The sequence below is a fragment of the Misgurnus anguillicaudatus genome, unplaced genomic scaffold, assembly GCF_027580225.2.
Source record: "Misgurnus anguillicaudatus unplaced genomic scaffold, ASM2758022v2 HiC_scaffold_28, whole genome shotgun sequence".
NCBI classification, from domain to species: Eukaryota; Metazoa; Chordata; class Actinopteri; order Cypriniformes; family Cobitidae; genus Misgurnus; species Misgurnus anguillicaudatus.
In genome coordinates, this window is record NW_027395278.1 from 9,146,932 (window position 1) to 9,174,610 (window position 27,679).

The 27,679-nt window shown below is 38.3% G+C and overlaps 1 protein-coding gene across 2 annotated transcripts in view; it reads left to right on the plus strand.

Annotated features, from left to right (window-relative positions):
* LOC129417250 (BRISC and BRCA1-A complex member 2) overlaps window positions 1-27,679 on the plus strand; it is a 205,963-nt gene that overhangs the window by 147,837 nt on the left and 30,447 nt on the right. For both annotated transcript variants that reach the window (XM_055171795.2, XM_055171796.2), the window contains exons 7-8: window positions 17,055-17,164; window positions 24,829-24,928. In XM_055171795.2, the coding sequence (XP_055027770.1) occupies window positions 17,055-17,164; window positions 24,829-24,928 (210 nt within the window). The remainder of the gene's footprint in view (window positions 1-17,054; window positions 17,165-24,828; window positions 24,929-27,679) is intronic.

A 27,679-nucleotide genomic window follows, 5' to 3' on the forward strand; every position in this document is an offset into this window, starting at 1 on the left:
CCCAAAGAGGGTAGAGAAATGTTGCTTTCCTTGGGCCATTCTGTGCCCAGGGCAGGGCATCTATAAGACTACCGCTCGCATAAAGCGTTATTTCTATTGGCCTGGGATAAGGAAAGATATCAGTTTGTATTGTAAAATCTGTCCACAATGTCAGCAAACTTCTTTAAGAGGTCCTCCTAGAGCTTCTCTTGAGCCACTTCCTATTATAGGGGTACCCTTTGAACAGCTAGGTATGGACATCGTTGGGCCACTAGAAAAGACTAAGGCAGGGAACCGTTATATGCTGGTCGTCACAGATTATGCCACAAAATATCCTGAAGTCTTCCCACTTAAAACCATCAAGGCTAGAGTAGTAGCTGGTTCACTCATTCAACTATTTTCTAGAGTTGGCTTTCCTAAAGCCATGGTTACAGATCAAGGTTCTAATTTATGTCTGAATTATTGAAGCAGGTGTATAAACTTTTAGGCATAAAGGGACTAAGGACCACTCCTTACCATCCACAAACTGATGGCTTAACTGAACGGTTTAATCAAACTTTAAAACAAATGCTCCATAAATTTGCCTATGAGAAGAACAGTGACCGGGACCAGTGGCTCCCGTATCTACTCTTTGCATATAGAGAGGTGCCTCAGACCTCTACAGGATTTTCTCCTTTTGAATTGTTGTATGGGAGAGAGGTGAGAGGACCACTTACAGTATTAAAGGAGATATGGGAAGGAAAGCATGATGATATCCATTCAACTAATGTTGTTGACTATGTGATCCAGATGCGAGAGAAGCTGGAAACCATGAGTGATCTTGCCCAGAAACACATGGCAGAGGCGCAAAGACAACAAAAGACCTGGTATGATCAAAAGGCCAGACTGAGGAGCTTTGAACCTGGCACTCAGGTATTGGTAATGTTACCTACTGACTCAAGTAAATTAATGGCTAGATGGCAAGGTCCTTTTAAGGTTTTGAGAAAACTTGGGCCCACTACCTACGAGGTAGAAACCTCTGGACGAAAGCGTTCTAAGTGGATATTGCATGTTAATTTGCTCAAAGAGTGGTTTCCCAGATCTGAAGAAAAGAGAGAGATGCTGTTAATCCAAAGGGTAGCTGATGAGGAAGAAATTGAAGCCCAGTACTTGCCTGTTTCAACACCTTTGGTACTGTCTCTGGGCCACCTCTCCCAAGGTCAGCAATCTGCAGTCAAGAAGCTGTGTGACCCTCAAGTTTTTCAAAAAAGACCAGGACACACAAATCTAGTTGAGCATGATATTGTACTCAAAGAGGGTGCCTCCCCAAAGTGGGTGAGTTATAGAATACCTGAACGCCTTCTAGTTGCCTTAAAGGAGGAGTTGGATGAAATGCTGGCCATGGATATTTTGGAACCATCAAGAAGTGAGTGGTGTAGCCCGGTCGTGCTGGTGCCCAAAAAAGATGGCAGCCTAAGGTTTTGTATAGACTTTAGATATCTTAACTCTGTGTCAAAATTTGATTCCTACCCAACTCCAAGAATTGATGAACTTATTGACCGTCTGGGTAAGGCCAAATATTTCACAACTATTGATCTATCTAAAGGCTACTGGCAGGTCCCATTGAGTATCAGAGCTCGGGAGTTGACTGCCTTTCGAACACCTTGGGGGCTGTATCAGTTTTCAAAGATGCCCTTTGGCCTTCATGGGGCTGCAGCCACATTTCAGCGCCTTATTGACCAGGTACTAACTGGCTTAGATGAATTTACATCTGCCTATTTAGATGACATTGTTGTCTATAGTTTGACCTGGGAGGAACATCTGCGACATCTAGAGGCTGTTATTAACCGAATCCAAGCAGCAGGGCTCACTATCAATCCATTCAAGTGTGCTATAGCAAAAACAGAGGTTGAGTATCTGGGGTATGTGATTTGCCATGGTGTTATAAAACCTCAAGTTCAAAGGATCCAGGCAATACAGAACTGTCCACTTCCACAAACTAAGTCGCAAGTGTCATCCTTTTTAGGAATGGCAAATTGGTATAGGAGGTTTGTCCCTAATTTTTCTGAGAGAGCTGCTGTGCTTACAGATTTGACCAGGAAGAACTGGCCGAACCACATCTGTTGGGATGAGGAGACAATGCAAGCTTTCCAGGATGTTAAGCATGCTTTGTGTCATGACCCAGTTTTGTACTGCCCAGATTTTAATAAGACTTTTATATTACAAACTGATGCCTCTGGTACTGGAGTTGGAGCTTTTCTTCTCCAGGGGACCCCCGAGAACCGTCACCTAGTGGCTTACATAAGTCGCAAGTTATTTCCTAGGGAGGTTCGATATTCAGTCATCGAGAATGAGTGCTTGGCGGTAAAATGGGCACTCGATACCCTAAAGTACTATTTACTTGGCAGGGAGTTCATCCTTGAAACAGATCATAAAGCCCTACAATGGATGGATCGTATGAAGGATTCGAATGCCCGAATTACTCGCTGGTATCTGTCTATCCAACCCTACCGATTTTCCATCCATTATGTCTCAGGTAGAGACAATGTGACTGCAGACTTTCTGTCTCGCCTGCCCGCATGAAACTGGAGAAAGGGGTGTGTGTGAAGGACGTAGGAGACTACAGGTGATAAATCCATCCTTTTCTTTTCTAGTTAAATGCTTATAAGTAAAATCAATACACAGACACAAGTAAAATTGTTAAATTTGAAGTCTTTTATTTGGCTAGCCTAATATGATTTTTCTTACCATGTTCTTTTGTGTGTTTGATGGTGGCCGAGTTTCTGAGGTTGGTCCGTCATTAAAAGAGGTCCGGGCAGAAACTTCAGCCGTATTTATACCGTTCCTAACGATGGTCCAGACCAAACCATTGGCATCCACAAGAAAGAATTCAAGAAGAATTCAAGAGTATTTTTTTTTATTGTCATTCTAACAATACACTACAAGAAGTGCAATGCAGAACGAAATTACGTTGCATAGGACCACCACAAAAACACACAAGTAAACATCATCAGCAGCCATAGATAAATGAGAATAAATATACTATCAAAAAAATAACAAGCAGAGACATAGCACAGCTAAGAAAACCCATATATACAATAATAGTCAGCATATACATATACACCTCACAGTCACTTTATTTCACCGAACCCAAGCTATAGCGTGGAATTGTTCAACAGTCTGATCGCTGTCGGAAAAAAACTATTTCGGAACCGCACAGATCTACATCTTAGACTGCCATACCGTCTTCCTGAAGGTAGGAGAGAAAACAAGATGTGGCACGGGTGTGTAACATCCTTAATGATTTTGCTTGCCCTAGAGAGGCAATGCTGTTTGGCCAAGTTCTCAATGGGTGCTAGTGTTACCCCCATGATCCTCTCAGCTGACCTCACCACCCTCCTCAGGGCCCTTTTCTCTGAAGCACTGCTGTTTTCATACCAGAGAGAGATGTTACCCGTTAGAACACTCTCGATAGTTCCTTTGTAGAAGGTCGTGAGGACAGATGGGTTAAAGTGAGCCTTTTTCAGTCTCCTTAAAAAATACAGGCGTTGGTTGGCTTTTTTGATGAGGGAGGAGGTATGCAGGGACCAGGTCAGGTGATCAGAAATATGGACCCCTAAAAACTTCATGTGCTCCACAGACTCCACCATAACACTGTTGATGAAGACTGGCCTGTGCACAGGCTGATTTCTTCTGAAGTCGATCAACACCTCTTTGGTTTTTGCCACATTCAGGATCAAGTTGTTATTTTGACACCAAGAATAAAGAATTTCACCTCCTCCATATAATTGGACTCATCATTCCCCTGAATAAGACCCACCACAGTTGTGTCATCAGCATATTTAAAAATGTGATTGGAGTCAAATCTTGCACAGCAGTCATGGGTCATAAGGGTATATAAAAGGGGGCTCAAGACACACCCCTGTGGTGAGCCGATACTTAATGAGATGGTGGCTGAAGAATTTGTCCCCACTCATACAAACTGAGGCCTATTTGTCAGGAAATCAAGAATCCAGTTCTGAAGAGATATATTCAATCCCAAGGGTCCAGTTTGTTCACCAGATGCTGGGGGATTATGGTGTTAACCCCCAGGGGTCCAAAAACGCGGGGACGCGTTTTGACGTGTTTTCTCCTTATCATAGCAGAATCAACTTAAAATACTCCATCATTAATAATCAAACACTTACGTGTTTGACATCATTTGAAACTCTGAAGGTTCCTCTTTAATTAGTGTACATTTACAATAACAAGAGATCTTTGTGTTTTTGTCAAATAAAGAAAATAAACAGGGTGCTCATTCAAACATTTCTGTCTCCGCCAGCTGTCTCTCAAATCACGTTACAAAAATTAGTTGAAACTCCGCGAATACTCGTCACACAAACATAATACACATATCCAAAGAAAGCCTGAAATGTCTACTTTTAAATAAGCTAATTATAATCAAAAACAAATATTTCCTGTTTATATAATCTGCATTGAAGTAAAGAGAGTACCGTTTTTCCTGGCTGAGCTCATTATCTATAATGCGGTCACGCCCACACGCTGTTGACATGGTAATGAAGAGACGAGCTGTTCAAACCAGCAAAGCGTAATGTTTGATAAGATTTAAAGACTTTAGCGCATGTTTGGATTATAAACTTTATACACACACGTGAGGAATATCTTCATTTATGTCTGGACATTGAGGAAGAGAAGCGTTTATCTTTAACGTTACCTAAGAAGAAGAACAATGGAAGGCGCAATGGAGGCGGATATATTCCTGAAGAAACTGTAAGTCATTTGTCTTCATTTATATTTGCTATCATGTAATATGTTATGGCTTGTGCAGTTCAGCCTACATAAGCAACCTTAACAGACTGCACGCTTCGGATTGAAAAACGTTCGCATTGTTTACAAACGAGTAACTTACGCGTGATCACGTAATGGCGGATTTCATTGTTTGCTGTACAGTGTTAGACACAGTTATTCACTTTCGTATCCTTCATGGCAACTTTGAGTAATGCTGCACTGCTGTGTCTTTTAAGTGTGTGCTGTAAGATTCCATGTTTACATGCTTATTTACAAACGAGTACGCGTGATCACGTAATGGCAGATTTCATTGTTACATGCTGTACAGTAGACACTTTCGTATCCTTCATGGCAACTTTGAGTAATGCTGCACTGGGGGGGGTCTGCTGTAATATGATATTGTTTACATGCAATGCATTCCATACATTGCGCTTTACACGCGACACCGTTTTATTATGAGCTCCGCGTTGTTTACACGGAGACTCGCCTTTTTTTTATTATAAATTTACCTTGGCCAGTCTACCTAGGTGTGTGAAAGACATCAATCACGTGACCAAATGGTGGCGCAGTGGTAGTGCGTTAGGCCGCCACGTGGTAGACCCGGGTTCGAAACCCGCCTAGGCCCAGTTTTTTTATACAGTATATTGAGTATATTGAGTTTAGGCGACCACCGTTACAAGTGCTATCATTTACCCATCAGTTATGTATGTAAGGGTATTTCTGTGGACAATTTATGCTAACAGCCGTCATAACTCTCTTACAGGTCTGCATCCCTCTCATCAGTAAACTATGAAGTGGAAAAACATATTCACACTCTTTGGACATAAAGTTGTATGGTAACATGAGCCACATGAAGTTTACAGCTCTGTTGTTTATCAGTTTCTTATACAAGTTAAGTTTTTGAATAGGGTCCTACTGACCTTCATTTCTATTTTGATTATATTGTTAACTTCTTAATAAACCTCAAACAAACATGTTCATTTGTCCTCACATTCTTTACTGTAGTTCCCTCCTCCCTCATTATGCAGATCATTATGCAGCTCATTATGCGAGCCTTTGTTTGCTAGCTGTCAATCAATCCTTCTCGCATACGGCCCCTCTAAACAAAAAGTGTCTTACAATTTCTAAATCAATATACTGGTTTATGTGAATGAGTAGGCAGGATGATTTTCACATCATTTTAAAGAAAAAACTCTAGACTACTAGATTCTGTTTAGGAAAGTCTTGTTAAAACATGTTTAGTATGGGTTTTGTGGACTTATATCAGTGACTTAAAATTTTAGCTTTTTTAAAAACCACGCATAAACCTTTTTCTCTCAAAAATACAAACATGTACATACATGTAGCTCATATAATATTTTAGCCCAGTTTGTGCTGAACACAGTGGTATGAGACACTTGCCATTATTATGTTTTAAAGCAACTGAAAAAAGACCAAATGTAAGAGCATGTCAGAACCTCTGACAGTGTCCCAAAATGGTCGGACCCCAGAGGGTTAAACGCTGAGCTAAAATCAACAAGAAGCATCCGGACCCATGCATTCTTTTCCTCCAGGTGTTTCAAGCTCAGATGTAGTGCAGTGGCTATTGCATCCTCAGTTGACCGGTTTGAGCGGTATGCAAACTGAAATGGATCAAAAGAGGTGGGGAATGTGGAAATAATGTATTCCTTCACCAGCCTTTCGAAACACTTCATTATTACAGAGGTCAAAGCTACCGGGCGGTAGTCATTTAAACAGGAAATGGGAGATGTTTTTGGCACAGGAATGATGGCTGAGGTTTTATAACAAGATGGCACAACAGCTTGAGACAAGGAGGTGTTGAAAATATCTGTGAAGACCTGTGTAAGTTGTTCCGCACATTGCTTTAGCACTTGACCTGGTATACTGTCTGGGCCTGCAGCTTTTCTAGGATTAATTTTCCTCAGGGTTTTAAAGACATCCTCCGGGTCAAGGCTCAACACTCTTTCATTAAGTTGAAAGACGGCCTTCACTGCTGGAGTATTATTCAGAGCATCGAACCTGCCAAAGTATTTATTCAGGTCATTCAAAAACTCAATGTTGTCATTACAGGACAGGGAAGTAGATTTATAATCTATAGCAGACTGAATTCCCTGCCAGAGTCGCCTGGTGTCTCTGTAGTCTGTAAAATGATCTTGGATTTTTTGACCATGGGCTTTTTTTGCCAGTCTTATGGCCTTGTTCAATTTTGCACGGGCAGACCTGAGGGCATCCTCATCGCCAGCTTTAAAAGCAGAGTTTCTTTCCAGGGATCGCACCTCAGCTGTCATCCACGTTTTCTCATTTGCTCTGACAGTAATATTCTTGGTGACACTAACATCTTCCATACATTTATAGATATAGCTGGAAACAACATCAGCATATTCATTGATGTCCGTGCCCTGACTATTTGTAGCCGCCTCTTTGAACACTGACCAGTCTGTGCTTTCAAAACAGCCCTGCAATGCCATCATGGCTCCCTGCGTCTTGACCCTCACCTGTTTAGTAGAGGGCTTTGTTCGAGTAAGCAGGGGCCTATATGTTGGTGTAAGCATGACAGTAATATGGTCTGATAATCCCAAATGAGGGCGGGGCGCCGCTCTAAATGCAGTCTTGATATTGGTATACACATGGTCTAGTGTATTTGCACCTCTTGTTGCAAAATCTACATGCTGGTAAAAGTGGGTGAGAACTTTTTTCATGTTTGCCTGGTTGAAATCTCCAGCAACAATGAAAACCCCTTCTGTATGTGTGGATTGCAGTTCATTTATGTGTTGATAAAAAACATCCAAGGCTGTATTTGTATCTGCATCAGGAGGAATATACACTGCAAGAACAAAAATGACAGAAAATTCCCTTGGAAGATAATAAGGGCGGCATTTAAGGACCAGGACCTCTATATCTGGGGAACAGTATGAGAAGGACTTCTTTGCATCCGTACACCATCTTTTATTAATGTATATGCAAACTCCACCACCACAAGTTTTTCCACTGAGAATCCTAGACCTATCAGCTCGAAAGGTAATTAGACCATCAAGATTAACAGCCTCCTCTGTAACCGTCTCATTTAACCAGGTCTCCGTAAAAACTAGTGCACAGCAGTCTCTCACCTGTCGTGATGATGTTAAATCTAGTCGGAGATAATCCAGTTTGTTTTCCAATGATCGGATGTTTGCTACCAAAATCGATGGTAACGGTGATCTGCACGGGTTTGCTTTCAATCTTGCTCCTGCACCACCGCGGCAACCCCGCTTACGCTTCCGCATACACCGCCGCCGCCAATGCCGTCCCTTCCAGGTAATGTTGGAACAATGTACCGGCACAGAGCTAGTTGCGCCGGGTGCACGCAGCAGTCCTAAGTCCCTCAGTTTGTCCATGCCATTTAAATCAGCGATCCCTTCTCTGATTATCGTTCGCAATCTCAGTAAACTATGGCGATCATAGACTAAACGCCTTTGTCTGATCCGATCGAATTCAGAAGTGTTTGTGTTGTTTATGTTGTTTTTGTCGTGAGCCGATGCGGCCGCAGCCAGCGAGGGCGCCGCCATTGAAACATTACCTGAATTTACATTACCTGAATTTACATTACCTGAAGGGGACGCCAACTATGTTTGCTCACGCATATTGCTAATAATTTTGATAATATGTGATGTGGGAAATTAAAAGTTATGTTAAGTTATGTTTATTGTGTATTTTGTTTGTGAATTGTGTAGTTCTTTGTCATTAGTTTGTGTAATGGCCATTATGTTAGTTTTGTGTCTCCTATGTGTTATATATTGGTGCTGGTCGCCAAGGTATAAGAGGGTTGTGTTTGGATATTGTAGGTTAGATGATGGTTGTGGGTCTGGAGTGAACATGTTTAAACTGTAGATTTTGGACCTCTGGTATTTTCTTGTTGAGAGGCATATGCATAGACAACCATTATTAGCTCAATTTTTGTATTACTTCATTTTGATTGTTTTTTCTATTTTTGGTTTATTCTTGGTTTTTTTTGTTAGTTTGAGTAAACTCTCAAAATGTTTTTGCATGAAACTACTGCCCCTGTGTATTTTTCAATCCTCTGGCCATGACTCTCACAATTGTATTATGGTAGTAATTCACGAAGATATGGAACCCTAGGCCATTTAAGGCTTTATAGGTGATGTATGCAATATTTAATGGGTAGCCAGTGTAAAGATGCCAGATTTGGGCTTATGTGATCAAACTTCTTACATCGAGTAAGAACTCTTGCAATGGCTTTTGAATCAGCTAAAGCTTGTTTACCTGACTTGTGTGACACACCCCGAGTAACGAGTTACAATTCTTGAGGTCAAAACAGCGTGGATAATTTTCTCTAAATCTGATTCAGACAGCATATGGTGTATTTTCAAGATATTTATAAGATGGAAGAATGCTGTACAGCAGATGTTGGAGATATGACTATTGAAAGATAGATTGCTGTCGAACATCACACCTAGGTTCTTGACTGTGGAAGATGGCAAAACCATCTATTGACAAATTTTAATCTGACATATTTTGTTTAGAGCTATTTGGTTCAATAATAAGTATCTCTGTCTTATTGGAGTTAAACATAAGAAAAGCATAAAGATTTAAGCATAAAGAAATTATTTGCCATCCAGTTACTGATGTCGGTAATACAAGACAGTAAAACAGTAAGATGAAAGTACTTTCAAAGTTTCTTGACACCTTGTCAAGAATCAAGTCTAACATGTCTGTGAACTGGTGTAAGTATGTTTTTAGAATTGTAGCCACAATTTGAAAGTAGAATTATCTTGCAAATGTACCTCATGTGATTACCTTTGGGGTTTTTCTGTATTCTACTAAAGTAGTATAAAGTTGGCATAATGGAATATAGTGCATCATAGACCTCAATGTGCCTTAGTATGTTATGTGTTAGCCTGTGCCCTCTATCTTGTAACATTACATATCCAGTACAGCTTGCTCTAATTGACCTATGGCTAAGCTACGCCCCCTGCACTCACTCGGACAAACTATCAACATTCGGTGATAGGCACAGTAGGAGACATTTCACAGGAGGCAATTGATGATTTTTGGAGACAGAAAGACTGTATATCATCTCCAAGTCACCAAAAGGGCCTTAACTATGCATTGGAGGGTTATATCAATGATTTTATTGTTAAGAAGGTCAATGAAAAGCTTCAGCTTCAGGCAAAAATGTAAAGGTCGAAAGCCGCCTTTCCACTGCACATGACAAATGACGGCCGATAAACCAAAGTCATTCATTTTCTATGGAGAGACGCAAGGGGGCTGCGTGAGGTGCCGACCATCTGTGGATGTGTAAATTTCGGATGCGTTATAATGTTTTAACTTGTGTGACTACACCGCATGCAATATGCCGGCCAGAAGTGATGTATTTCGCTGAATTTTTTTGTTACTGATAAGTAGTACATTATTAATTTAATTTGTGAACGTTATTATTTTAATCCTGTCTTATTATGTTCTTTCCAAAAAATATTTGCAATCTGTGTCGTATATGCATAGCTGTTTATTGTTTTATTCATTTGCATACATTTATTTATTCCACCATGGTAAATATATTAGAATAAAGCCTCTTGTACTGGAATGAGCTTCTCTACCATATACGATTAAACTGAAACTTCATTACGACTGCCACTAGGGGGCGAACTTTGACTGTCGCTTCCATATGTCGTGTGCGGTGAAAAGGCGGCTACAGTGTAAACGCGATAAATCGCATCTCGTTGCTATCATGATCAAATTAAATATGTACAGGTCTGAGTTGCATACATTTCCAGGACAAGCCTTTTTACCATCTTTACCAAGAGTACCTCTCCGTTAGTTTGGTGCTACAGTATTCACATGAATCATTCAGCACAACACTGCTATTACAAATAACATTTGTTATCTTGGTTATTTACAGATACGTTAATGAAGCTATGTGACATGATGTACAACGTAGCTAAAAGCTAACGTTAACGTTTTCTAACGTTAGGCTAACGTTACGTTAGAGATTTTAAAGATAACATTCAAATACGTTGTTGACTTGGCTTAGAACAGATGTAGACATCCTCAGAGCCGGCCCTAGACCTTTGAGGGTCCTAAGCAAAATTTGGTCGGGGCCCCCTTTGACCGTTTTAATTAAGGCCTAAAGAAAAGCAATGACTACCTTATACTGCACATATTATATCTACTATGTTATTTTTTTATTTGTCTATTAAATTATGTTTTAATTATTCTATGTATACTGTATGTTAATGATCTTCTTTACATTGCTGGTCCTGAGTATGTATTCCGTTTTTATGTGGCAACATGTAGCCTACAGAATGACAATAAATGACCTTGGGGTGGTCCCGGACAGGGAATATCTTAAGACAGGACTCGGCCTTAGTTTAATTAGAAAACATAACTAATTTTAACAAAAATGCCTTACTAAAAACATTATTTGTGTGGATTTTGAGGCAAAACAAAGGGCACTGGTGTATTTTAAGATATGTCAGTGCAAGCTTTTTTCAGTTTGGACAGCTCTTAGCCTACTTTTTGATAAAGTGATTTTCACTGACCATCAAAGAAACATTTTTAATTGACACCAGAGTTTAAGAGGCACAAACAACAGCCTATATATAATTTAAATGAAATAGAGTAAATAGAATAACATTTAAATAAAATATTATATAAAATAATAAATATAAATAATAAATAACACTTAAATGTTTAAATTTTTCAAATAAACAAAATTAACAATAATATCTAAAACACCACAAACAAGGTTAATAGTACCTAACATTCGCTAAATAGCATAACAAAAGTTAATAGGCTTGTTTGAGATGAGCTAAATCTGACACAAACATAGGTTTGTGGATAATAACAATTAACTTGCAAATAATATTAATAATTGAAGATTAACAATTAACATTGCATTCATAACATTAATCTAACAAAGCTGGCTACTGTATGTCATATGCATTGCTATAGTTTAAATATTAAACACTGAACAGTGACATTATACACTTTTGCAAAGGCTAGCAGGTGGTTTAACAACGGTGCGCTGTCTGGACATTTACCACGAATATGCGCATGAGTTTGTTTACTCTTACACATAAAACACTTTAAATTCAGACATTTAACAATATAATTACACTAATAACATAAATATGTAGAAATGACAATGGCATATGTGAAATATAAGCGTAACAGAAGTAATTTACCACATTAAACCGTTTAAATATTAATTATTAAGCTTAATAAACCAATTCACGTTATGATGGGAAATATAAGAAAGAGAAAACAAACAGAACACGGTTTGGTCATTACTGAAGTCAAATAAGATCCACTTACTTTGCATTTACGCACAAACACATAACATTAAAGAAATTGTCCTTAAAGCAACAGCAAAAGTTCGCGTCTGTAGCAGCCGGCTCAACTCAACTTTGCGTTCTGTGGGCGGGATGCTCGCCTGCACATAGATCGCTGGCACTGATTGGCTGCTGCGCTGGATGCTGTGTGTCAATCAATCTCGGCAAGAAAGAGATCTTATTAGCGAACTTTCATAATAACTATAATAACAAGTAACAGCCTTTTTAACATTGCCATAATAATAAATAATTAATATTTATATTTATTTTATGTTACTTTTGATGAATTATTTTTTTCAACCACTGGCTAAGTGACTTTAGGGGGCCCTCTGCTGGCCACGAGGCCCTTTGCAATTGCAAGTGTCGTTTAGTGGCTGGGCCGGCTCTGGACATCCTGTTTAATTTATCCACGTTTAGTTGGTGTTGTGGTCTACCGCAAAACTAAATCCAGAGAAGACACATACGTTATCTCGTTTAAGATGTGGCTTGAGAAAGGGTAAAAAAAATACACAAAAAAGGTTGCCCAGCCTCGATACCTAGTGTCAGAGTTGCATGTACCCCATGCACACCGTTTGACCATTTTAAACTTAAAATGACAAGAAAAAACATATAAAAATGATTGATAACTGACTAACTGCATTGCATTTCAATGGACATGTAAGCAGAGAATGTCCAATGTATTGGGTTAGCTATGCGTACTGTGATTGGCTCTTCGTGTTTGGGGCCGTGGTTTAGCCATAGGTCAATTGGGGCAGAGGTTACATGGCAGGCAGCAATTATCACAAATGGATGAGTTCAAACCGACTGAAAGACATTTGATTAAATCCCTTCCTAACCACTGTGGTGCCAATGACATACATCAGGGCCTAGCTCTAGGCAAGCTGGGCACAACCAGCACAGAAACAAAAACAGACACGTATCATCTAGATCAGGGGTCTTCAACTAAAATTGGTGGAGGTCCAGTAAATGAACCATCTGCACCAGCCGAGGTCCAGACAATTATGTACTGCTTGTAAAAACATAAATTGACCGCTTTCGCCAGACTAAAGAAATTAGTGTAAATATTTATTGAACAAAATATAGTGTTATCAAGTATATTGAATAATGTTTCTTCATATGTATAAGCATAAATAATCCTTCACAAAATGGATTTCATTTTAATGCTGTTCTGTTACTGTATGTCCTTTCAGTTGATTGGTACAAAATATCTACATTTATCCAGTAACAATGTCTGACAAAACTATGAAGGGAACAGTGCAAAATGCATTCATCTCTAAATCTGCAAAACACACATTCATTTCCACATAACAACTTAAAAGGAAAACTAAAGTGCTCTTTTCTGCTAAACTGAGAATTACAATCACAATCAATGAAGACAAACCTCTCTGGCTTAATCAAATCATATCACGTTACTTTCATTCTCATTTATTGTCTGTACTTAAAGGAATAGTCTACTCAATTTCAATATTAAACTATGTTATTACCTTAATTAAGAATTGTTGATACATCCCTCTATCATCTGTGTGCGTGCACGTAAGCGCTGGAGCGCGCTGCGACACTTCGATAGCATTCAGCTTAGCCCCATTCATTCAATGGTACCAATCAGAGATAAAGTTAGAAGTGACCAAACACATCAACGTTTTTTTTTATTTAAGACGAGTAGTTATACGAGCAAGTTTGGTGGTACAAAATAAAACGTAGCGCTTTTCTAAGCGGATTTAAAAGAGGAACTATATTTTATGGCGTAACAGCACTTTTGGGAGTACTTTGACTCGCCTGAAAAGTCCGCTCCCCTTCTCCCTCTCATAATGGGAGAGGGAGGGTGTTACTGCGCCGAGTCGAAGTACTCCCAAAAGTGCTTTTATTACCTCTTCTTAGTTAAGGTAATAACATAGTTTTATATTGAAAATGAGTACACTATTCCTTTAACTAAATGTAAATGTTGAACTCTTCTGCTTCAAGTTGCACTGGTAAAAGATCATCATCAATATCATTCATAAACACAAACAGGTAAAAGTAAACTGCCAGTTTTGGAAAACTGAAAAAGTGCAGGAAACCATTTCTCTCTTAATTTGTACTGTTCCTTCAAGTCTATAAAAATGTAAATAAGTTCAAAAGACGAAAGAATAAAACGTCCTAGTTAAAAAAAACTATGTTCATTGATCATTCTTGACATGTTTTTACTTTTGATAATGTTAACTGTTAAATGCTGACTTGCAACTATACATTGAACCAAAAATGCAGCATCCACGCACTCCTTTACTATTTTCCCATCTGTAAAGGGCTTGTTATGCTTTCCTAAAATCCACTGTATTTTCAGTGAACACTCATAGATGGCTCGATGACGCATAGCTCGTTGTTTGGCAATTGAGTGTGGGTCGCTCATACTGGGCTTTTAGTTTATCTTCTGGGCATTTATTTTTCGCACCCTTACCTCGGACTGCTGAGGGTAAGTTTCTTCAAAGTGTCTTTGTTTAGTTTCGTAATGGTGTTTAATGTCTTCACTTTTGACAACCGCAACAGACTCGCGAGCAAGATGAGGCTCTCTGCTTTCTCCCCTGCACACCTGTCTGTGACTCTGTGACTGTTCGCGCTGGCTCCGCACTCGAAACCTGTGTTGATGCAGGACCCATATAGCGCTACTGGGCTGACCATATATGTGCCTGGAATAAATAGGATTTTATAATAACGTTAAATAGCCTTTGCTATTTATGTATTTTATTGTGTTAAAAGTCTTTGCGGTCCGGATGGACGTATCTCGCGGTCCGGATTCGGACCGGGGTCCGCCAGTTGGGGACCCCTGATCTAGATTCACCTGTAAATCTTCTAAAGCAATAAGCCGGAGACAGATATGGCTGCAACACAAGGGAAAGCTAATACAAGTGAAAATCCTGGTTGTAGTTTTTAAATTAAGCTTCTCAGTACAAGCTGATTCTTCTAACTGACGTGAAGAGTCTGTAATGCATTAAAGTCTCAAACTGGTTGCACACCCACAGCATTCATACTGCTCGCTCAAAAGCTGAAGCAGCAGAACGATTGTTTCGGTGCTGGGCCAATTTTTGCTGCACTGCTTGTGCTCAATTAAAGTGACAATGCATTGTTTATGGTTTGAATGCTTGTGGATTGACGCAATAAAGTGACAAATTACACAAAATTATGTATGTGATGTCTAATGTGTTTTCAACTGTCACCATGACTTTCAGCAATTTAAAAAAGCAAATATAAAAACACCTTTGGCAGACGTTTTTTTGCCAAAATCACAAAAACGATCTTTGATATAAATCTAGCTTGAACTGATGATTAATTGTATCATGCATATCGTCGCTGCCCGATGAAACTCATGTAGCCTATGTCCAAAATGGTTACTTTTCAGGAAGTGAAAAAACACCGTATTTCAAAAGCAGTTGAATGTAGCGTTGTCATACTTGGTACGGCATCTTTATATGTAACCATATTCTTGCCAGTGTAATGATATGATCCACATTTGACCAAAATTGAGTTTAAATGGACATACATGCATATTTTACAGTAACGCACACAAAAATATATTTTTTAAACTAAAACAGCATATAAAGCAAAAAACAACAAAAAACTCCCCAAAATATTATGAGTATGAATTGCTCTATCTGAGGCTAAAGTGGATCGCACACCGGCCGTGCAGCGCCGCGCCGTTCTAAAAAATTGGACACATTGTTTTCTATGAGTACACGCCCACCGGCGCTGCCAGGTGCCCAGCTGACTCAGGAAGTTGCTCAAATCCCTATCGCGCCACACAGCGCCACTCACATAGTTTAACATCAAATAACATCATATTTGTCCCAAATCATTAAGGATTAACATTGACTGCTAACGTATATTTTGCATTTTGAAGTAGACGCTATCTGACGAAGCTCGCGCTATTTAATGTGCACTTCCGGTTTACAATACCTCCGAGTTGTCCTAGACGCGACTCGACGCGACGCTGAGCTGCGGGGCCGGTGTGCGACCCCCTTGAGACCTAAACTCAACTGCCGCGTTCATATAATGACAATAACACATGACTCTAATGTTAAACTTGATATTAACAGCAATATAAAACATAACACCTCATAACTCTCAAATGTTCTTGATCAAAATTGTATTTATTGAACATTTACTTACTATTTACAGTGAAAGAGATGATCTTCTGCTTGAACTGCATCAACCAAAAACACGGTTCAATGTGTGCTGTAAAGAGGGGGAGGTATTCTCTATTTAACACCCTAGGAGTTAACAAACACCACTAACAAAACACTGTAGGAGTTGATTTTTTAAAAAAAGTGGTAACACTGTGTTTTGACACCAATTCTTTATTTTTATAGAGTAAAATAAAATAGTTTTAACTCAATTCAGTGTTAACTCCGAACTCTTTATATTTCCATTAACACCATAATTTTAACTCTGCTAAATTTGCTGTGTTCTTGGTGGTTCCGGCCTAGAAATTAAAACTGGATGGCAGAGAAAATTATCCTGCATGTATCCTGATAAATCAAGCTGTACAACACAGTTAGTGTTTTGTCTTGCTGTCACTGTAGTTCTTGTAAGCTGTTGGAAAAAAGAATACTATGGAAGTTAATGGGGCTCGTGGACAATTTGGTTACAACCATTCCTCAAAATGTCTTCATTCATGTTCATTAGAACAAAGAAATTAATACAGGTTTGTAACAACATGAAAGCGAGTAAATGATGACAGAACTTTTGACTGAGCGTTTTTCAATTTAGTTGAACAGATATTATTACCATTTTATTTTTAAAGACATATATTTTGTGTAAAAATGTTATTATTTAGGAGGTTCATGTTATTAAGCATGGTTGGTAATATTTAATTGGCAATTGTTGAAGAATTATATTAGCATGCACACAATATTTGCATGTTTTTGTTTTGTAAGAATATCTTGGTAATTTCTTATTAGAATTTTCTCATTAAAGATGTCATCAAATATATGTGTTTTTCTGTCACAGGACACTTCACTGGATCCAGGCGAAGATGTGGTGCTTCTTTCAGTTAACTTTGAAGATGCTGAAGCCACACAGGTCTTCCCAAAACTCTACCTGTCTCCCAGCATTGAGCAGTGAGTGTTTCTGTTATTATTTTCACAGTAATCTGATTTGTGATGGTGAAGACCTTTCAAAGTTTGCTTGAATGTCTTACCACATTTACCATTAAAACAGCACGTGGAAAGGCTTGCCTATAGTCTGTGCTGCACATAACAGCCTGGAAAATATGAGATTTTCTATTTATTTGCTATTACAAAGGGCATTATGGGAGGGAACGTTATTCTTCTAAAAAAGCATTTTAATTGGACAATAAGCTAATGATAAGTCAGTTTTTCCAAATGGGTCGTTATCCCATTTTCCTTTTACTATAGTTTTTTTTTTGAAAATGTCTATTTTATCAAAATACAACTTGTGGATTAAAGGATAAAAGCTTGTATTGTAGAAAGGATGTGTTCATTTTTACACATTCTTTTGTGTTATCCTATTTAACAAGTTATGTGTTATTTTAACACATTATGTGTCATTTCGTGTTGCTTTTTTGTGATCTAGTAAATTAAAGGGACAACATGTGTTGTTTTAACACATTCATTTTAAGAGTGAAACATTGTGAACCATCATTTAATAATATGGTTTGAATTTATATTAAGAATCAAAAAGCATCTATTGTTACTTTGGCAGTTATTAATACACTGCCAATATGAGAATTACTCACTTATGGCATGTTTTTTTATGTAAGAGATTCAAGTGCATGGTTCATGACACACCTTATCCAACCACAAACTTCGTAAAATGAAGCTTCTTCTGCTATTTACTTCCTTAAACCCCGAGGGAATTGAGAATTGGTGGTAAAACAATATACTGTTTACGCAATGGACAAAAAGAGACATTATTAAAGGGTTCAGTTAGTGTGGAACTCATAATTTTACAGCTACTGTTTACAGTTTGTGCAGAAAATGTAAATATAAATGTATGTGCAACACAACTGATGAATATTTGATATAAAAGACAAAGAATCTTTCTTTGTATGACCCTGAGTGCAACAGTCACCGCCCGCCATATCAAGTTATTTTTAGATTTTTTATGAAACATATCAATTATTAAAATAAACTAAATGTCTTTAAACAACATTTAATCAAAAAGTAGAAATGTAAAAAAACACAAAATAACAACAAAAAATAATAAAAAACATATTATTTACACATATCACCAATAGCAGATGCAAGTACAAAGGCTTTGGTTTCTGTCTGGAAGCTTTATAAGAAACTACGGCATAATGCATGGTTTAAATGGGGCTAAATAAAGTGAATTTTATGATTAATATCTGTTTACTACTGTAAATAACAGTAAATAAAAAATGTTTTCTTACTTAAAATAAAATACTTTGTTGAACCATTGAAGAGTCAATTAAGAGAAAATGCTGCCCTGCCAATGACAGGTTTTTACACAATCCATATTTCCGCTGTTATCTACTAGATGGGGCTCTTAGCCAGCTTACAAAACATACTCTATGGTCATTAGATTCACTGTCTTTACCTTAAGAAGATTACTTCTTGTTGCAGTTTTAATTTTGTTCTGGGGGCTTAACACGCACTCTTCTACCACGCTTCAGCTTCATGCAGTATTCAGCGCAGATTGATCAGTATATGACATCAAAGTGTCGCGAGAGCGTTTCAAGACCAGTGCTTACTAATTGCTCACTTTCACGTCATACGCCATTCGGTCTGTGCAGTACTGCATGAATTCAAACACCTACTGGCTTATCAATATGCACAATTGTCACCAGGGAATTACAAGTTAAAATAAATCACCCTTAGTGTAATGTCAAAATGAATATCAGATTTTGTCACTTCTATAAAGACGCATTTGGTAAATTCGACCTCTGCTCCAGCATAGTTTGGCAAGTTCAAAACTCTGTACAGAACATCTTCAATAAGAAATTGTTAGACTGTCAGTTGGCTTGTTTTACTGGAAGGCAGGACCTCTAAAGCAGCCGTAGTTGCACTTTCACCCATTCATAGTAACAGAACTGCATAATGTTTTTAAAATCTACTGTATAGTCTTGGTTTAACTCAACATGTTCTTGTAATCAAAGCTATATAAAGTATGAAATAAGCAATAGAGATTCACATTGCTAGGTTGCCCCTATTTCCTCCTGTCCTTTGTAGTAACTACCATAGGACAAAAGATCACCTTACAGAAAAAATGAAGGAAACTTCAGTGTGCCCCCACAACAGGCAAACGGCAGCTTCTGAGTGCCTAATCATTTTTCTGTCTTCTTTCACTCTCTGTGCCATCCGATCAAATCAATGTAGCATTAGAGATGAAAGCACAAGCCTGTTTTGTTTTCTCTCCAGCCATGTCAGCATCTATCTGTCACAGCTACGCTTTCTCCACCCTGTAACATTAACTAGGGGTTGAATAATATGGAACCACACAGGGTTAACATTGCCTTCGCAAATGCATGTTAGCGGCTCAGTCTTGAGAAAATTATGAGAAGGGACAGCCAGGCGATTTTGTGTCTGTAAGGTTTTTTCTCAAAGGAAGAGCCAGAGGGATAAAGGAATGCGTAGGAATGTAGAAATAGACCTTCTGAGGATATACTTAAAATATGAAAAGTGCTTGAACAGGTACACAGAGGTTTTTGATGCCCACTTTTGTATGCAGTATCTGAACTTAATGCTTAATGTTCACAAATACCACACAAGTACAATAGTAAATCAGTGAAGCAAATGTTTATACAAAAAAATAGGAAGAAAAATAGACTTGTTCTTGTACCTGCATCTGTATTGGGTTTCTATAGACTTGTATAGGTGTTGCCAGATTGGGTGTTTTTCCCGCTACACATTAAGGCCTGTTTAAAGTGTGTTTTAGCCAGGTTTTCGCCTGGAAGACTATAGAAATCTGGCACCCTATTAATGACGTTAAACTGAGAGAGTGTGCCGTTCACAAGCACCAGAATGAACGAGTTCACAGTAATGCAGTACGTTCAATTCACGTTTGCCCAAAATATGAACGAGTTCATGAACTTTCGTTCAATGAACTCGTTCAGGCACAACACTGATGAAACCGGGAGGCTTCTGTCTGTCGCATAGACATCAGTTTGTTTCACAACTCTTTTCACCCAGAAATAAATGGAAGACATTGGCGAAAAGGTCCATGTTCCATCAGTAGTTCAATAATAATATTATGAAGCGATGAGAACACTTTTGTGTGCAAAAAAAACAGAACAAACTTTTTTTAAATAATAAAAATAGCTGCCTCTCATTGGCATGCACAAACCTCCTCGGAGAGAAGGGGCGGACGGACAAATAAGGGCATAAAAATACCACATCAAAATAACAATCAAATGTATTTTTACAGACTTTAAGTGCAATCAAGAGAAGACGCTTCCCTGCCAATTACAAGTTTTTATGGCAATCCATATTTTTGCTATTATCCACTAGGTGGTGCTCTTTCAAAACAATAAAGCATTCACTCTAGAGTTGTGCCGATAGGCACAATAGTATCGTGTTTCGACGACCGTCAAATATATTGCTAATAGCAGGCTTTCATGACAATAGTTGGCGATGGTTATTATCATCATCATCATAGTTTCACATTAACATGCACATTGTGTGCTTTTTTTTTCACATTAAAGGGTTTGTGGGCTTCAGTTTGCACGAGAGAGCTTGTAACCCGTGCGGATTCCTTCTCGCAAGCACCTGGAGGACTTAATGCACCCGTCTTAGCTGAATAAAAAATGAACAAATAAATAAATGAGTAAACTACTGCCACCCCGCCACCCCCCCCACCCACCCAATGATTTTACAGGCTGAAAATAGGATAATCCCAAAATGCAAAAGGCATATCATAGGGCCTAATACAGCTCGCTCAGACTGGAGATGTAAAAAAAACACAGATCAAGCTGTCACCCCATATCCAAAAAAGTCTCAGGCATGGTCTTCCAGTGAAAACTACATTTGCTCCAGGTAGAGGAGCTGGACGCAGAGAGATCCATGGGGGAATTAAACAGAGAGAAAACGCAGCAAAGTAAGTCCAACTTGTTGGTCAGGCCTTCTGTCACGGTTGTGGTGGCATGGAGACAGGCAAAGAAGATGAGAATGTAAACAAACTTACTTTTACTAAAAGCTTAAACAAAAGGATAAAATAAAGAACACAACACTATACTTTAAGGGAACAGAACTAAGGCAGTAGTATAAATAAACAGAATTGATGAGGAACTAAACAAGACAAAGGTGAACGGAGTAATCAAACAAATGAGGAACAGCTGAGGATGATGAAACATAATTAATTAATTGACACACAATGAGAAATCTAGGAAAAACAATATAACTAGAGCAAGACTATTACATCGTCAGCATGGGAAAAATGCAAAAATATACTATTTTAATAGTGTGTTGAAGTGTGAATGAACCACTGGGGTGATTTTCAGAATTTTCCTTTAAACATACCCAGGACATTCCTATAGCTCTCATCCAGGCTGGCACAGAACATGTCATCTTTCGCCAGCCAGTCATGTGGCTGTCCCTGCAATTCCGTCACAGAACCAGACAAAGAGTGAGTGGGCCTTAAAAAAGAAGAACCAGATTTTTTCAACCTGCCCGAGTGAAATAAAAACCCTCCCAGGAATGTTTCTCTTGTACCATCTCTCTTACACATCCAATGTTTAGCCGCCGTATCGTTCTCTCCAAACATGCCTGCTTTTGCACTGATGGCTATTCTCGACTCCCACACAGGAGGCTCCTTCGGTATGCAATGGTGCGAGATTGACTCCTACACATTTGTCTATGGTTTGATGAAGCACTGAACATTTTTTTTCACTTTTTGATACACTTGTTGATTGCGTGTTTTCTGTTTAGAAGATGCCTGTTTATTTTTTCTGTTTCATGTTTTTGTGGAGTTTGTTACGTGTTGTCTCATTTCTGTGTGGTTCTTGTTTATTCTGTACTGGAGTCCATAAGAACATTTGCTCTTTAAAATGTTAACCTGAATTATTTTCTTTGAACCCCCCCCCCCCCAAAAAAAAATGAAATAGCCAAACTAAAATAGATACAGTTTATGAAGCCTTTGCACTAAAATCATACGTTTGGTCTCATTTGAAAGCAGACACTTGGAAGTTTATTAAGACATCAAAATTAGTTACTGTCATCATGAAAAAAGTTGTTATAAAGAGCTTAAATGATAAATTTTCAAATAACTCCACAAAACATATGAAATATTATTTTATGAAAACCTAACTGAAACTGGCCTTTGAGCGATCAAGATTCAAATCGGTTTCAAATCTGAAGATGATACCTCTAAAACTCTAAATGTTTTTTAAAACCATGGCTCAAGATGGCCATTCCTGAGCTCCCTGAACTTTCTGCCTGGCCCAAGATGGCCGTTCCTTAGCTCCCTGAACGCTCTGCCTGGCACAAGATGGCTGTCGCCGAGCCCCGTGAACTCTCTGCCCTCCCCAAGATGACCAGCCCCAAGCTCCCTAAACTCTTTGCCACAACTAACCTGTGGCACCACCCTGGTCTCCAGTTCCTCCTGGGTTCCTGAAACCACCAGCACCACCATGGTTTCCCGATCCACCCTGGATCCTGGTTCCTGCCCTGACGGCTCCGCCCTGTCTGCTCTGCCCTGAACTCCTGGTTCTTGGCCACTACATGGTCCTAGCCCACCTTCCTTCCCCTAGTTCCGCCTCCGCTACACCACCCACCAGAACCATTTGTTACTGCGGGTGCATCTGGAAGCCACTCTTGGGGGGGGCGCTCTGTCATGAGTCTGTCCTGTTTCCCTTGTCAAGTCCTGTCATTGTCTCCCATGTCTGCAGTTCATTGTAGTTCTTTTGTTCATTGGTCTGTGTGCTGATTGTTCTTCAGGTGTGTATAATTACGTTTTGGTTTCAAATGTACTATATTTAAATATAATATCATATTGTAAACTACTGATATTACCTTATGAACTGTGTTTACATTATAAATTGTCATTTTTCATACAATTACATTTTACATTATGTGGAAAATTCTTATTACATAAAAATTATTACATTATGAACTCAAGATTTTATTACATTTTGAAAAATTATTACAAACATTTCATTAAATTATTAATTTACATTATATGCAGCTGTTTCATTCTTCTTAGCTATTACATTATGAGTTGCTGCAAGGGACCCAAACCATATGTAGAGACCCATAAGTTTTATAAGACTTATTTGAGACCACTTATTCGATCCACCTACCCAAGTAATGGCACAACAACACCCTAGCAATGACCCATTACACTCAAGCATAGTGCTGGTGAATTTTGAATTGCCAAGCAACTTGGCTGAAGCAGCTCAATTGTTATTGTAACAGTGCGACTAAACTGTTTTATGATGTTTTTTCAGATTTATGGAGAATTGACAGCTAAAAGTGTTTTGAGCCATGTCTCTCCCCATGTCCTGTTTCGCTTTTAATAAATAACATGTCTGTGCATTAACATCATTAAACAGTCAATGAATAAACTTCAAGTGTTGATGGAAATGAATGACATTTTCATTCTTGCAGATTGGTTAAGATTGTTTCAGCAAAGGTAATCTTTCTGTCAGTCAAGGGCATTGTTGATCTTAACTCAACTGACAGTGTATTCTAGTCTCTATTCTTTATATTCTGAAAGAATAATTGCAGAATATAAGAAATTGTATTTTTTTCAGAAGCGCATTGTTATCTTCCGTCAAATTCTATCAAGAGATTTTCTCCATTATTTCAGCCACATAAAAGGCCCCTTTTAGTCAAAATAAGTATCTTAACAGGTATCTCGAACGTTAGAGGCATCAATGGAGGTTCTCTTTCTAACACATGTTTACATCACAGCCTGTCATGTCATCTCACTCTATATTCATCTGTTGTGGTTTGGAGTAACAGTTGTCTTAGAATCTGTTTTTCTTTGTGGGTTTTATTGTCTCCTCCTTGTCTCCTCAGTGCAAAATACCACCTGCCTTTTCACATACATGTATAAACCAGAAGCAGATTATATTGTGCTTATTTTAAATATGCAGATGCACTAGTGTAGAGCAGTTGTCTAATTATTTTTTTTTTATTTCACTGTAAATGCTTTTGATTAAAGCCTTTGTCAGATGATTGAATATGATATAAATTGACAGGTGATTCACACAATTATTTCAAACACAACATGTCTACGGTGTCAATTTTGAAAACCAGTTTAATCAGATAAACATAGTGGCTTGGTGTCACAGATGAGACGTAGCTAAAGCCAGGACTAGGCCTTAGTTCAATTAAAATGTTTGAGCATCTTTAAATGCCTTGGAAAAAGACATTACAGGTGTGCATCTTGAGATAAATTAAATGACACTGGCATATTTTAAGATCTGTCAGTGCAAGTTATTTTCAGTTGAAACAACTCAAACATGTATCTTGTCTGTGAAAACGGGGGAATATCTAACTAATACCTAATCATTCTACAATTATTTAAAGCGGAATTAAACTCTAGACATTTTAGCCTGTTATCACAAGTAATTTATTTCCATCTTGCATTTTACATGAGAAATGACTTTTTACATGACTTTTTTATGTGGTTTAAAGTCAAATGAAGTCAAATTGGCATTACAAATTTCAGTTGTATTGTATGAGTTGTATTATTAATCCTTATTATAAACATAATGCTGTGAATCGGGGTAAGGTAAAGCGACTTACTTGCTTCGTTTACTTTTATTTTCATTTACTTTTTGTTCCTTTTTTTCCTCTTTTAGTGCACTTGGAGGACCTTCGGCATTACATATACCAGCATTCCCCAGTGGAGGCTGTCTCATTGATTATGTGCCTCAAGTATGCCAGTTACTTACAAACAAGGTAAAAAAATCCCACACTTTACTATGTAATTATTACTGATAATAGAATGACTCTGGATACTCCATCAGCTTAAAGTAGTACAAGTATGGAACTGGTGGGTTGTGACCTAACAGGGCTGTTCTCAAAATAAGGCCATGGACAGGAACAAAAAACTGTAAAGTTAATATACCAGATGCCAACTTGTACCAATTGTTTACAATTCCCCTGTCCTTTAAAACTGTATTAAACACTTGCAGCTATGCTAAGCATGTTCTGGCCATGTGTTTGTACAAATGCATGATTGTTTATTGGTATTTGTGCATCTTTAGACAAGACCCATGCCAAATGGAAATACGACAGAAAAAAATATGACTGTCATTGGCCTGAGGATTTACAGACATTCATTTACCCTGTCATCTCTCTTTTGGCATCACACCTTATATCCACATAGACAGCATGAATAATCAGGCATTCCATTTTCCACATTATGCCCTAACAGAGCCCACCAGCTCTTCAGGACACACTCACCTGAACTGGGGTCACTCATTTTGGTGAAGTATTTGTAAGGGTGACAACTTGTGTACATTTTCCCCGTTTGTGCGTGTGTGTGCGTGTATGCGTGCGTGCGTGCGTGCGTGCGTGTGTGTGTGTGTGTGTGTGTGTGTGTGTGTGTGTGTGTGTGTGTGTGTGTGTACCTGGTAATTATCATGTATGGGTCCCCATAAGGCTGTATTATATCTATAAAGCAGTCCATGACCCCATTCTAAAATTAAATTGTGTGTCTTTAGGGCTGTCAATAATCAAATTAACTGCATAATGTGCAAATAAATTCAAATCAATCACAAAGTTTGGGCTAAAAAATGTATCCCCAAAAGCTCATTTAAAATCATTGTGTTAGACTACTAGCTTTAGAAATATTATTTCTTGATTCAACATTGACTTTATTACGCACAAATAAAGCCTACAGTCACAATAAAGAATTTCTATAACAACAACATATTGTATTCATCTCAAGACTGTATCTCAAGCCTAGTACATATAGGCAGCATAACATTATTGGCAATTTTAAAGTATAATTTATAACAGAAAAGAATATGAGCATATTTTTTTAATCATTTTGGGGTGACACACGCTGTTGGTTTGTACTCTGATAGAAATTATACAACATTCCTTATGAACATTAACCATAGCTTTACTACAGGTAAAAAAAACATGTTTACTATAGTTGTATAGTAATATTTTAATAGCTTAATAGCCATCATAATATAATATCATATAAAAGGTGGTCTCATATACAAGAAGATATTAAAATAACCAGTGTTGGCAACGTTACTTTAAAAATGTAATTAGTTATAGTTACTAGTTTCTTCTCAAAAATAGTAACTAAGTTAGTAACTGTGTTACATCATTATAAAAGTAACTAATTACCAGGCAAAGTAACTATTGCATTACTTAAAAAGTTCAAATATCTCAAATAACTTGGATGCCCCCTATATTCAATTTGTTAAATAAATGAACTGGACACTAAAGAAAAAAACACACATTTTGTTTGTGGCAGCATGTGATGATGTGAGGTGCTTAGATCAGAATTACAGACGTGGAGAGACTCTTTACTCAGCATAAGTTGCACGTTAGGTAAACATTCTTGCTTTTCACCTCAACGATGGAAAAGTCATGCTTATTATACTTTGTGTTTGCGACGGCTACCTTTGAGTTTTTGTACTTGCCACCGCTCTGTTGTTGGGGACTTGGACGGACTGCAGCGCAAGGACTGGGCTGCCTGTGAGTGGCTAGCAGCACCCGCTGCTCGTTGAGTAGAGAGAGTGATACATGCTCTCACATCAGTCTCCAACCATGCCAGAAAAGATCGCTAGATTTGTCCTAGTCACTTTTTTAAAATAAAGTCGTTAAAGGGGTTTAGAAAGTTGCTAAATCTAGCAACAAAGTCACCAAGTCTCATTTCAGTTTTCTTTAAAGCGCGACTCTGATTCCGCATGTTTGCCATTATATTAGTGTAATGCAGACAGATTTAAACTGTGGTAAAAAATTTTGAATTCATAAAACCCTTTCAAATGCAGATTGACCACTCAAATTAAGAATGCATATATCAGGTGGTATATACCTGGAGCAGTGTCAAGTACAACTGTCATGGAAAAAAGAAAAAAACACGAAATGGTCACCCACTGCTTAATAAAAGTCCAAGTATATACACTTAAACAATAAATAAAAAACATCCCAGCATGCTACAAATTCACAAAAGAAAAAAACCCTCACAATTAGTAGACAGTCAGGGTGGCTACTCTTGAATAGCTGTAAAAATCAATCCCTCGCGGAGATCACATGACCTGCTGACAGAGTCAGCTTGAGTCTGGAGCTCCTCTCTCCTCTCTAACCTTTAAAGGACAATGGCTAAACATCAGCTTTTACTATCGTCTCAGAGAAGAAACGTCTAAAAGACCCGGATGACGAGAAACTTGTGCAACATGGTGGCTAACGAGCTAAAGCTACAGCATGGTTCGAGAAATTCTCAGGGAGGAGATTCAACCTATGGTAGAAAGAACCGGCTCTCTCGAAAAAGAGATGAACGCGATTAGCAACAATTTCAGGCTGTGGTTATGCTACAAGACAAGATGGCGAGGCTAGAGGATAAGAGCCAACAAAGCAACCTGCATCTTGTCTTAAAGAGGGGGAAAAAGGAAACGATTCTGTGGGTTATCTACAAGCTTAGCTGCTGATATGGATTCCGGCTCTTCAAAACAGTAGGTTGGAAAT